At 52.2% G+C, this 13,269-nt stretch overlaps 1 protein-coding gene across 15 annotated transcripts in view; it reads right to left on the bottom strand.

Moving 5' to 3' along the window:
- CAMK2G (calcium/calmodulin dependent protein kinase II gamma) overlaps window positions 1-13,269 on the bottom strand; it is a 173,297-nt gene that overhangs the window by 69,602 nt on the left and 90,426 nt on the right. For all 15 annotated transcript variants that reach the window (XM_073352899.1, XM_073352890.1, XM_073352887.1 and 12 more), the window contains exons 4-6: window positions 7,717-7,771; window positions 6,596-6,661; window positions 3,513-3,585 (exon numbers count right to left, since the gene is read on the bottom strand). In XM_073352899.1, coding sequence (XP_073209000.1) covers window positions 3,513-3,585; window positions 6,596-6,661; window positions 7,717-7,771 — 194 coding nt within the window. The remainder of the gene's footprint in view (window positions 1-3,512; window positions 3,586-6,595; window positions 6,662-7,716; window positions 7,772-13,269) is intronic.

The raw sequence follows: 13,269 nt of genomic DNA on the forward strand, positions 1-13,269 counted from the left end.
GGACCCCACACCGCTACCTCTGAAGTATTAGGAAAAAGGATGTCACCCAAATAGAACCTCAGGCGTTCGAGGAACTCAGTTGTGTTCTGGAGGCTTCAGCAGGAGAAAGCGGTGAAGGGGTTAAAGTGGCTGCAAAACATTCCTCCAGGCTGAGGTGTTGTCTGCCAGAGCAGCTAGCAAAGGGGACCCTGCCTCTAACACACATGCCCTGAAGACACTGGCTGCAGCAGTTCAGCAGGAAATGGAGTTCCCACTGCACTTGCAGATAGGGACAGGGGTGTGCTGGAAAGGGCAGAAGGGGGAGGAGCCCAGAACCTCTCCTATCTTGGGCAGGATATAACAAACTACACAGACTGGAGTCTACAGCAGGCACCAATGGGAGGGTGGGAAAGGTGGCCTCCACCAGGACAGAAGGCTGGAAATCCACAAACTGGACTCTCACATTCCTTGGAGGTCATTTGCACAGCAGGGCATCTGTCTCCCATGGTGACCTAGAACTGCAGTCCTGCTGGATGAGGAAGGTGGTGTGGCTCAGTCACCTGCACAGCAGGGATGGGGTAGGTGAGGCATGCACACAAAGCCCACCCCGGCCTGCACTGCGCAGAAGGTGGTTTAGGTACATGTGGTGGTCTGAGGAGGCAGAGAGGAAGATCAGACATGCGTCGCCCTCTGCCTTGCCTGTGCTGCAAGGAGATGGTGGGGAGCTAGAAATACATGTCCCCTCATCCCTGCCTGAGAGTCAGGCCCCACTTCACACTGGTGCCAGCACGTTTCTCTGCGCCAGCAGGAACAGTGCCACTGCAGCTATCGCAGAGGAAAACTCACCAGTGTAGACAAGCCTGGTGGGAAATCTAGGACCTCCCTCCCACCCACAACTCACACTGCATATGTCTCAACTAGGGACGGTGGTTGTGCTTAGGCTGGGCTCAGCAACTCATGCTAGTTAAATCCCTCCAAAACTCCACCTATTCCCTGCAGACATCTACCTAGAGGGAAACCCCTTCAGCGGGACTCCAGCTCTGTGTGCAGGTGTATCTACCTGCATGTTCTGTAGGCTAGAATCCCACTGGCTGAAGTCAAGCTCAAGCTGTTACCCTTCCCTCACCCTAGAAACGGGTTGAGTTTAGGTGGGGCTTAGCTAACGTGAGTGAGCGGAGCCAGACCTAAGCATGTCCATTTTTCCTAGGCAAGACAAACCTGCTGTGACAGCACCTCCTGAAACCACCCTGCTTCTCCTCTCATTAGTTAATTCATGCCATTGCAACACCCAGGGTTCTACTTTAAAAAGGGCCATGATCAACTTCACTTATCTCACCCTAGCTCTTCACTACAGCCCTGCAGAATCTGAAACCTATTGCCAAATGTCTCCTCCTCCACATGCACAATTGTGGTCCTCTGGAACACACTGTAGCTACAGGGACGCTCACAAGCCATGGGCTGGGTTTGCTGATTTGCCATTGCAGGGTTGCTCCTTAGGACTGGTTTGTAACAGAGGAGGGCAAAAAGCAGAATATCAAAAACAAATACGCCTGAGCTCTGCAGCTCTAGACTATCTGTGGTCTGTTATGGTGGGCAGCTGATGAGGCCCGAGCCCCTAGGGGCCATGTGTTAAGCAAAGAGCATGGAGTAATTTATTTTTAAAGAGCAGAATGACAGAGATTGAGGAGCAGCTGCAGGGAACTGGACTGGGCGTGAGGAGGAACAAACTAGCCATCTTGGGAGCCCAGCTGCTGGCCAATTCTACCAGAACTCCCTGGCTTTCACACCCATCCCATTGGTGGCCTTTGGAAAGCACTGTGTTCATACTGCAACATAGGGATTGGAGTACAGACCTACAGCGGAAAACGACTCTGCTATCCTGTGGCACAAAGAACTACCCGGACTTCCGTAGACTCCCTGGCCTTGGGCACTAGCATGCCCAGTGGTCACCTTTTCCATCCTTGAGGATGCTAGCTTCATTGACACCGTATAGCTCCCAGACATGTGTTTATTATGCCCTCTGGAAGGTTATTTTTAATATCATGCTTCTGCTGAGGCTGCTATCTTCAGACTCCCAGGGTCATGCAACCTTCTCACCCTACAGCAAAGCAGCGCCAGAAGGGGGCGCCACCTGTAGTAATCTAGCAGAGCAGCTTCTGGCTGTCACATTCCCATGTAAAACAGAGTATGCTGCTGGACAGATAGGCCTCCTGGTGCAAAGCTTTTACTTTTTGGAGTCAAATCAACTCCCAGTACAGCAGCAGGCACTCCATGGGAAAGGAGCTGAAATCTCTCCTGTGAGGGGCCTCTGGGGGCATAAGTGTGCTGTAGCATGGTAGAAGCCTGATTCAGCCAGTGCTTACTGGATTAGCTATTTGATTAAACTTATAGGTAAGGCTACGTTTTAGTCATGGACAGGTCACGTGCAGTAAACAAAAATTCACGTCCTGTGAACTGTCCATGACTTTACTATATACCCCTAACTAAAACTTGGGCTGGGGCACCACGGGTGCTCGAGGAGGGCGGGCCGGGGGCACCGTGGGTGCTGGCCCAGGACTCCTGCTGGTGCTGCGGGGAAAGCGGGGAGAGGCACGTGGCCAGGGACTCCCACTGGTGCTGGTGGGGGGAGCAGGGGAGGATTAACGGGGCTGGCAGGCTCCCTACCCTGCTCCAACCGGCATGTGCCTGTAGCTCCCTCTGTAGGGGGAGGGGCAGCCGGGGGGCTCTGTAAGCTGCTCCTGCCACAAGCGCTGGGCTCTGCAGCTCCCACTGGCCGGGAACCACAGCCAGTGGGAGCTGCTGGGGCGGTGCCTGTGGGTGCGAGCAGCAGACGGAGCCCCCCGGCCACTCCGACTAGGAGCTGCAGGGACATGCTGGGGGGAAGCCAGGGAGCCCTCCCCCCACCCAGGTAAGCATCGCCACACACCCCAACACCCTCAGCCCTGAGCCCCCTCCCACACACCCAAACTGCTGCTACCTGGCCCAGGGGTTGCGAGGCTCGGGCAGCCCCTGAGCCAACACCGGCCGCTGCAGAAGTCGTGGAGGTCACAGAAAGTCATGGAATCCGTGACTTCCGTGACAGACACGCAGCCTTACTTATAAGGCTCTACTGACCAGCGACAAGAGAGACCAGCACAAGAGACTCATGTTGCATGACCCCGGCCTAGCCCAATGGCAGGTCTTTGGCAATCCAAATGTGGAATCAATAAATCCATGCGCTATACAAACAGACTCATCCTAGCAGACTAAACACCAGGCCTAGACTAGAGAGCCTCTTTGCGCCCTCCCCAAAGACTGATCCTGGCTCCTCCCCCCACCTGGGGCTGCCTCGCAGAGAGGCTGCCTCTGAGCAACCTATGGGAGCTCAACCGCCCTCTGAGGAAACCCCAAGGAGAACACGGGTGGCTTCAGGAACCTTCATGCCCAGCACAAGCAAGAATTCCGACTAGCCAGCAACACAAGATGCAGACATCAGCCACTGAGTTTCCTGCCCATGACACTGACTGCTGTCCCACTCCTGAGTAGTGGAGTACCTTCAAATCCCTGTGCACGATATCATGCTGGTGAATGTGATTCACGCTCTCCAGTATCTGGTGAATACAGTGGCTTCAAGATGAGCAGAGGGAGAAAAAGAGAGAGACACAGGGTTACACACAGTCTCAGCCTCTAACCTCCCTGCCATGGCTGGGAAGGGTGGGGAAGTGGAGAGTTCAGGGACTCTGGGCCAGGCCCAGCAGTTACCTGCGACCAAAGGGCTCCTCCAGCCCCATCATGCCCACCAGCTGTTGCTGCCACCGCCAAACTACCACAGCTGGAATTTTGTTGCTTAGCAACAGGGTTTCAAAGACAGCTCAACAGTGGGTTTAGATAGCAGGATCTCACTGCCCCCTCCTACCATCCCACTGACCCCCCCCTTCCCTGTCCACCTCCTTCCCCGCTCCTGGCGTTAGGCACTGTGTTTGTTTCATCAGCTGAGGACATACACCCGCACGTGTGTAAGCAGTAGCTCAGGGTTGGGCTAACAAGGCCAAGCCACAGAAACACTCAGCTAGGCCTGGCCTAAGCTTTCATGAAACAGCAGCCTACTCCATCGAGCTCCAGACGAAGAATCTGGGTGTCTGCCAATTGACACGGCTTTCAGAGCAGCATTTCAAGCACTTTACATACACAATGTGCACGCCCACTCCCCCCCGCCCCATGCACGCACCCGCTAGCCGGGCGCCTTTTAAGTACAGATCCCACTTAGGGAGTTAGAAGCTGAAAAACACTCGCTCCCTGCTGAGTGCACCCTGCCGCACTCCCCCAGCCTGCAGAATACCAGTGCCATTCTCGACACTGACACCACAGGGAGAAGAGCAAGACGTTATTTACACTTGGCTTGTCAGAGTCAATGTTACACCCACAGAGTGTGTGCACCAGACACGCGCACACAGCTGAGATTGCTGGAGGAGGCTACTCAGCCAGATAGCGGTTCCCAAGCTCTCCGGCTGGAGCAGATGCAGCAGCATTTACATAGGTGTCATACTGAGAGAGGAAGCCTCTTTGATGTGGAAAGGAGCACAGATTTAAACAGCTCCTGCGGCCAGGCAGTCAGAGCCTGTCTGTGGGAAGTCGGGGTGGTCGGCCTCCCTTGGCAATTCACTCCGGAGAAGCCAGAGCAGGCCGCCCCATTGGGAATAAGCAGATGTTTTTCCAAGTCTCAGAGGCCCAGGCTTTCTTTATGGATCTTACAGATTGGAAATGGGTGAAATGGTGGGGGAGTGGGGGGGGAGGAAGGTAGTTGCTGCACTGTATATCGTTACCCCACCAGCCCCTCCCACTGGAATTGGCAGCACAAACCACTGGGTCAGATTCTGTGAATATCTCCCTGCTCCCAAAACAAAAAAAAAAAAAAATGTATAATTAGAACAGAGCCAAGCCTGAGTGAGAGACTTTCTGGCCAAAAATGGCAAAAGTGCGAGGTGTCCCAGGCGAGCCAAGCGAGGCGGATTGGCACGAACCTTGCTCTCCCAGCCTGCTCTGGAATTCAGCTCAGCTTGGCGTGCGGCTAGAAAGGGAGGGCTTTGTACTTGTTCAGCAAACGCTGGGCTCTGTGGGCATGGTTCAATCAGCCCAGCTTGAACTGGAGAGGACAAGAGGGCGTTGCATAGGCACAGACAAGAAGCAGCGCCACATTCTCTCCTCTTCCCTTAACCTAACCAGGGTCCCCCTCCTCTGCCACTAGTGTCCCTCACTACTGCTCCTCATTCCCATCCCCCTCCAGGGCAGGAGGGGACAACCCAATCACCTCCCGCCCCCACTGGACTAAATGGATGAGCCAGGGAACATCACTTGGTCTGGGACAAACACACATGCAACAGCCCCAGAGCTGTTAAACACATCCCAAGGGCTCCTGGATCCTAACATCACCCGCTCCCTTAGAGAGCGCCTGCCCTCCTGGACTTCCTTCACCTTCAGCACACAGCTGCCTCTTGCAGCACATCCTGCAGGGGAGAGTCATGTGTAATGCTGCACTTCCAGAGCCAGGGAGCAGGTGGAGGCTCTAACTGAGCCACAGCAGGGGCAAATGAGCACCCAAACACTCTGTTCTTTTACATATGCCACAGAGCAGCTCCAGGAGTGCACATCACACCAGAACTGCCACACCCCATCACCCCAATCTAGGCACCCCAACGGAGCTCGCTCCTTCTCTGCTGCACACCTGCTATTCCGGTCTCCTGCCAGGCTCTACTCAGCTCCCCCTCCAGCCAAGGGCAGGCAGGGATAGCTTGTAGGGGCAGGACAGGGTTCCATGAAACTTCACCATAGGCCTCTGCTCCCCCGTTCCTGCCTCCCCCAAACCAGAGCTGAAAAGATCCCATTTCAAATGCCCCCATTTCTGGAGGCAGACTAGGTATCCAGAGCCCACATCTGGACTGATGAGAAATGGGATTCTGTCAGCCAACAATTAAGGGGTGGCCAGAGATGTCAGGAGTGAGCCCAGTTCAGACTCGTTTAGGGAAGCCCAACTCTTTAGGGGTGAAGGTGGGGGACACACAGAGGAGGGACAGGACTTAAGTCCGTTTAAAGTAGAGAACCAAAAGCTTCCCTTCTCATACTGTGCCTTGTGCTTCTAAGCTCCTGTCAGCAGAGGCTGTGAATGCTTTACACACACTGGGACAAGAAGCACACCCATTTTACACATGGGGAAATTGAGGCACAGGTCAGTTGCACAGAACTGCCTAAGGCGAGCATGAGTTCCTGGTAGAGCTGGGATAAGAAGCCAATAGTCCAGGTTTCCAGTCCTCTAATGCGACTGAAAACAATTCTTCCTCTTGTGCTTTACCCTTCCAAACACACACTGCTGCTCCCACTCCAGCAGCCAGGTCAGACAGACGCCAGCAGCAGGCCCTCCAGAGACAAGCAACGTCTCCAAGGGAGGAGGGCCTAACGCCACACTGAGTCAGCTACACTGAGTCTGTCACAGCTACAGTTGAAAGGCTGCATTAGTATGGGATGCGGAGGAGGGGTTTCCCACATGGGGAGCATTTATTTTACAACACAGCCATGTGCAGACATGCCATACTGTCTGACATGATTGGCACATAACAGGGAGAGTCTGAGCACAGATTCTTACCTAGCATCAGCTTCACTGTAGTACTCTCTGGCGACAATATCTTCAAAGAGCTCTCCACCAGTGACCCTGGAGGAGACAGACAGAGGGAAGTTAGGAGACTCATGCACAGCGAGGAGGCACAAGGGGTACACACTCGCTCCTGGGGTACCAGGCTGTCCTCTGCCAGCCTGCCTGAATCTTTGCCCGGGATTATCCCGAGGGAGGGCAAGCCAGGGCCAGAAACCTCAGAGCACCAGGTCCTCACTCAGTTCAGGGAGGGCATCATTACCCAAACAGTGGGGCATCTTTGCACTCACATCCACAGTGCTCTGGGTTCCACTTCCCTGGCAAACAAGCATGGTGGGCACCAGCATCTTGAACTACATAACTGTAGCCAGTACAGATGCCATAAACACACCGGGTGCCCTCCCTCCCCTCCGCCTCTCGTATCTGTGGCATGGAAAGGACACCTGTCGCCCTTGGAACCATTGCATCATTCCCTAAAATTAGATAGCAGACATAGGTCAGAAACTGACCTACTACATACCTCTCACCCCTAAATTTGCTGCCAGGCAGTTCCTACATCCATTCCCCCACACACCCCGGACACGCCCCCCCCCCCATTCCCCCAGACCTCTCTGTCCTACTTTCTGACCTCTCTCATACAAGGCACCTGCATCATCTATTCCCCTCTCACCTTTCCACACCCACATCTTATACCCCTGTCCACCTCCCTTACATGCAGAGTTCACGCTGCAGAAGAAGCTGGGAAGGCTCAACACTACACACAGAATCATGCAAGCTTGCACTGTACACCAGCCAACATTTCCAAAGGTGTCAGGTCCAATGAGTCTTTGGCTCTAGGACACACTGATCTTCAGCTCCTTGACCCAGCATGAAACCACCTGTGATTTTGTTGCACAGTGACTATTATCCCTGGAGAGGAGACCAAAACCTTATTTTAGGAGGAGGTTCTTTGTCAGTGGATTATAGCCTTGTTGTCGGGAACTGGGATACAGGTCCTGGTGGGGAAAGGAGGCGGCAGGAAATAGAGGTTCAAGGATCTTTCATTCTGCTCTTAAATCAGCAGCCCACAGCTTTGTCTCAGCCACGAAGCACCAGAGCTAAAGGGAGGCACTTACAGATCAAAGACGAGGTAGTGGAAAGCTTCTTCTGAAATACTGTCATGGAGCCGCACTGTAAAAACACAAGCAAGAAACAAGGGACATTTAACATTTTCCAGATCTGATCCACCCCCCTTGGAAATCCATGACCACATTTCCCCAGTCCCATCCAGCAACCTATTGCTCCCTTCATCCCCTTCACCCTCACTCTGGAATCTAGAACCCTCCCTCCCACCATCCCTTATCCCAAATAATTTATGAGCATCCTTCACTTCCTGCCCCTCTAGCACCGGAACCAATACACTGGTGCTATTGAGGAGCGCATAAAGCAAAGAGTTCAGGGGACACACCATGGTCCTCAAGATGCGGGATCTCGGTTTTCAAACCTTATGTTTCAGGAATCCAGTTCAGCCAGTTGCTCTCCCTGAAAAATCTGTTCAAACTGTCTGCTAAAGCTGAAATATGCAGTAACCACAACACAAGTCTGCTTTTAAAAGTATCTGTCCTATCAACTAGCCTCAAGAGTGCTTTGCTGAGTCAAAAAGAGTTAACAAAAGAATTACAGTGGGGGAGAACAATTTCCAGGGGGAGATTTCCACGTGTAATTGGACATGAGAAGGCAAGTTGACGAGAACAGGACAGCTGGCAAGAGCAGCAGAGGAGAAGGCTCTCACTCCACAAGCAGTGAGATCAATGGGAGCAAGTCAAGGGCAGGATCTTACAAACAGCAAAGCACAGCCAGGATTATGGCACGAGAAAGAAAGCTCCGTTTGTGACGCTGTGAGACAAAGGTGGGGCCCCAGAGATGCTGCATGTGTGGTAGGGCAGGCACCAGCAGTCTCCATGCACTGGGGTCAGGAGCGGTCACCGACAGGTGCTGCAGTAGTCCAAGCAAGGAGAGAGGTGGAGGGGTGAAAATTCCAGCAGAGCTGGAGTGGAGCCAGTGGCACACAAGGGCAGTGCTGCAGAAGTGGCAACGAACGGGTGTTCAGACCCAGGAGAGTGGGAAGGACAAGGAAATTCAGGATCAAGGATGATGCTAAGGATGTAGACAGTGAAGAGATCTGGGAAGTGAGTCATGGACACACATAAAGGAGCTAGGTTTGTGGTTCACAATGCATTTCCTGGCCAAGGGCAGCACTTCTGCCTTTGATATGTTTGGATGAAGGAAGTGGAGCATCAGTTGGCCAAGACAGGCAGAGAACATGGACCAGGACATCTCAAAGACACGGACAGTGCGGTGTACATGCCTACGGTTAAAGGGAAGGCAAAGATGGCAGGTGACAAAGGCAGACAGTAGGAAAGAAGGGAGGGCCGAGAATGGAGCTTTGGAAGCACAAGGCAGCATGGGCTGTGGAAAAGCCACCTTCAAAGACAGCCAAAGAGCAGTGTGATAAGTAAGAGTAAAGTCATCACAGGAGGGAACCAGAGATGCCTGCACAGCTAGGAAGATGGAATGGTCCCCAGCATTAAAGGCTGCACAGAAGAAAAGAAGAATGAGCCTTCCCACCAATCCAGGTTGTTAGCCACATAGAGAAGAGCCGTTTCCCTGCTACGGCCCCTGGGGATCTCAGATGGAAATCAGCCTGGAGTCTGGTCACTAAAAGATTACTTAGGAGAGGAGAACCCCTTTCCTAAGCAGTTTGCTGAGGCTGCAAGCTCTGGGAGAGGGTGGCAGCTGGAGCCTCAGGGCCAAGGAAGGTCTGTAAAGAGGAGACTGGACGCTGGCAGGCTGACCAACAATGGCAGTAACGTAACAAGCAACGGTCAGGAGACAGAAGAGGGAAGGCTCCGGAAAGAGCAGGAAAGGAAAGAGACCATGAGGAGGAGTGGGGAATATACTGAAAACTCTCCACCCCTTCAATCCCAGCCCAGTACCGCCCACCGGCCCATGAGTGCCACCGGTGTGTAATGAGTTTGCTTCTCCCTAGCAATGCAACAGCAGAAGCGCTCTTTCAAGGTCCGTCTCCACTGCAAAAAAACAAAGCGTGTTCTTAGCTCAGGTTAGCTAACTCCAGTTAGGACACGAGTGAAGACAAAGAAACTCTACTTTTAGCTCAGGTTCACAGTTCGAGTGGACACCTGCAGAAGACCCGGGGTGAACGTGAGCTGCTAACCGGAGTTAAAAGCAGAGCCTTTGCTGTTGCTTTAGCTGGAGTTAGCCAATGCAGTGAGCTAATCCGAAGGAAGAGAACCAGCCAGCCAGACACAGCCTGTCTCACTCTATCCTGGGCATTGCCCACCAAACTGACTCGTACTCTGCAGTCTCGCCATCAGAGCCAGGCTCCTGTTTTGATATTGCTATTAACCTCCACCCTGCCTGATTACTGCTTTGACGTAGAGATTAAATGATTTAGTTTCAACGCAACTCCAATTACCAGAGCCTATCAGCTTAACGACATTATCTCCCCTTCCCGCCACCACTCAGCACGTAACAGGCAAATGTCTCCCCTGCCCTCCAGATAGAGCATGGGGGGTGTTGGTTAGTTAGTTGGTTAAATGGGTCTCTGAATCCCCTCTGCTTAGTTCACCATGACTTTCCATGCATCTTGCAATCTCCAGTTGACCAACTCCCCCTCCTTCCAGCCAGCATATAGCACTCTCCTCCATATCCATGGCCTGCTAGAGAGCAGATGTTGCATACCAGGAGATGGGGTCCTGGCTCTGACCAGTTCCAAACGTGTCCAAGAGAGACCAAAGCAGAGCAGTTTCTCAGCTTCAGACTTCCCTGGGCAAGGGGCAGATACAAAAAAGTTGCAGCAAGAGTGGAGGTTTTTCTTGTTCCTAACAAGGTCCCTGGGGTGTCCTGCAGAGGCTGCCAGCCCCATCACCCTTGCCTAGTGCTCTCCTCCCCCACACACTGGGGAGGCCTGACATACCATCTTGGGACAGCTGCGCAGAAACCCCAGGACCTTTCCCTAATTCCTGACGTGGGGTGTGACAGCATCTCAGAGCAGATGGAGGGGGAAATTCACGTATAGCTGCTGGGGGCAGGCAGAGCCAAGAAAAAATTCCAGACATGATATCATAGACGAGAGATGGAAAAGATGGATTGGTGCATCCAGGCCATCCCCCTGCAATGCAGGATTGTTCCCTACACAGCATTCAATGGTGCTTTAATTATTCAAGCAATGAAGCTTCCATCGCTCCCTTTGAGACAACCGCAAACCTGCAGCTCTTGGCCTCCTACATCGAGCGCAGCAAGCTATCCAAGTGCATGCTCTACAAACAGAGCTTTGAGTCGCATTAATAAGGAACCAGGGCACCCAGGAAATACCGGACTCCTGCAGACTAATGAATGCCTAGCACTTCCCTGAGGAGTCCATTCTCGCTCCTCACATCATGCTAACAGAGAGGGACAATTACTTTTATTGGCAGATACAGTAGCCACAAAGAGATAATTCAAACCAGGTTCTCTTCCCAACAGGGCTGTTTTAGCCAAAGGCTCTTTTCAAAACAAGGGAGGGGAGGCGGATGGGGGAAGCATGATTGCCTGCATCTTGCAGCTGTAGAGAAACACCACCCTGCCAAGGCTGCATGCTCACAGACTGCCCCATGATTGCATCTCAGGGTATGTCTACACTGGAGCTGTAATTTCTAGCTCAGGCAGACATACCTGTGTAGCTTGGATCAAGCCAGCATGCTAAAAACAAACGCAGACGTGGCAGTGTCAGCAGTGAGGCAGGGTAGCCACACGCCCAAGTACATACCTAGGCTTTCAGATGGGATAGTACTCAGGGCAGCTGGTCCATCCCACTGCTTGCACCATCACGGCTACACTTCGATTTTCCATATGCTCACTCAATCAGAGTTAGCGCGTGCCTGTCTACTTGAGCTGGAAATCACACCTCCAGCTCCAGGCTAGACACGCTGCAGCAAGAAAGTCAGAGGTACTGCTCCAGAGACACCTGAGCGGCAGTGACAAGCGGAGGTGAAGCAAGTGAATGAGCCTACAACTGAACCAACTGGAGTGGGGTCGAAAAGAAAACAGGAACGAGGCACTGGAGCATTAACCTGGCTACATAACACAGTAAAGGATCTCACTCACTGGTTCCTAAATACAGTTAGAAGTTTTATCTACAATATAAATTGTACCAGCATTGTAACCAGGTCCCTGGACCGAGTTTGTAGAGTGCACAAGTCCAAGGGTACCTTCAGCAATCTAAATACCATAGGTTAGTGATGCACATATAACCCACAATCAAATGGGCAGGTAACAAATGCCTGGCTACTCTGTTGTCTGCAGCCATACCACCCGGTGCTGCAATCAGTCAGACCCAGCAACCTAGGCAGGGCCTGGACAGGTCACTACATGGAGGAGAGCCCTCCAAGGGACATCTAGATGCTCAGATAATTACATCCTGCCACCTGAAAGTACCTCTGCAGTATACACTATTCTTCACTTCTGGTCCTGTCTTACAGTGTAACCTTGTGCTATGCTGTTAAACTGCTGCTAGGCACCACTATAGTTAAGGCTGAGACTAGCTTACCGGTTTTTCAAAGTGCTCTAAAATCATCTACATGCTTACTCTGCCTTCAATTGCTCTGTCTCATGGCAATTTGGGGTCATTTCAGCAAACAGTTCCTGCAATACAACCTCCCCTAAAAAAAAAACAAAAAAACCCACACACACCCAGGACAACCTGATGTTTCTCCCATTTTTAACACATTCCTGGAGCTCAAACTATGGCTTTGTTCCCCCCAAACTGATATCATCTGCTCAGAATTGAGCTCAGATAGCATCTGGTGCCCATTGCTCCTTCAGGGAAGCAATATTTTTAAAAAGTTGTTCAGGGAAAAGATTCTTAGAGAGAAAAGGTGAACGACGAGTACACAGCATTATTAGGGTAATGTGATCATGCCACAGGCTCCTCACCCCTTTCCTGAACACTGGGAGCAAGTACGATCAAAGGAAAGCAAGTAGCTGCCATCTCAAATGTTTGCACGATCAGAGGAGTGGCCAAGCATACAGACACACACCTACTGTTGGGAGTCCTATTTTAAGGGCTGGTGTAAGGTTGACACTGACTAAGACAGGGTCAGGACACTGCTCACTCTAGACCACAATTCACATCAATCACAAAAAAACAAAACCAAATTTCTCCTTTCTACAATAATTCATCCGATCGGCACAAACCAAAGATTCTCACGCCTAATCATTTCACACCTCCCCAGCCTGTAGCTTCTGTGGAACGGGAGGCTGACATCCGACGAAGTGAGTTGTAGCTCATGAAAGCTTATGCTCAAATAAATTTGTTAGTCTCTAAGGTGCCACAAGTCGTCCTTTTTTTGGTGAATTCTAGCTACGCGGTCCTTTTAAACACAAACTGACTCAGTGCTGGGATGCAGCACACAGGTACGGTAGGTGCATCTGCCAGACTGTGTCCTCACTAAGGCACCAGCTGCGTTTAGGGTGGGCTGAGCAGGCACCAGCTGGCTACGCCTGGCTTACACTCAATCACTTCACTCAGCCTGCACAAGCCACTGCCACATGTGACCCTGTCCCTAAAGATTCCCTCTGGACCCTGCACTTGCCCCTGCCTTATAGTTCACTGTCATGCACATGACCCA

The sequence above is a fragment of the Lepidochelys kempii genome, chromosome 7 (assembly GCF_965140265.1).
Source record: "Lepidochelys kempii isolate rLepKem1 chromosome 7, rLepKem1.hap2, whole genome shotgun sequence".
NCBI classification, from domain to species: domain Eukaryota; kingdom Metazoa; phylum Chordata; order Testudines; family Cheloniidae; genus Lepidochelys; species Lepidochelys kempii.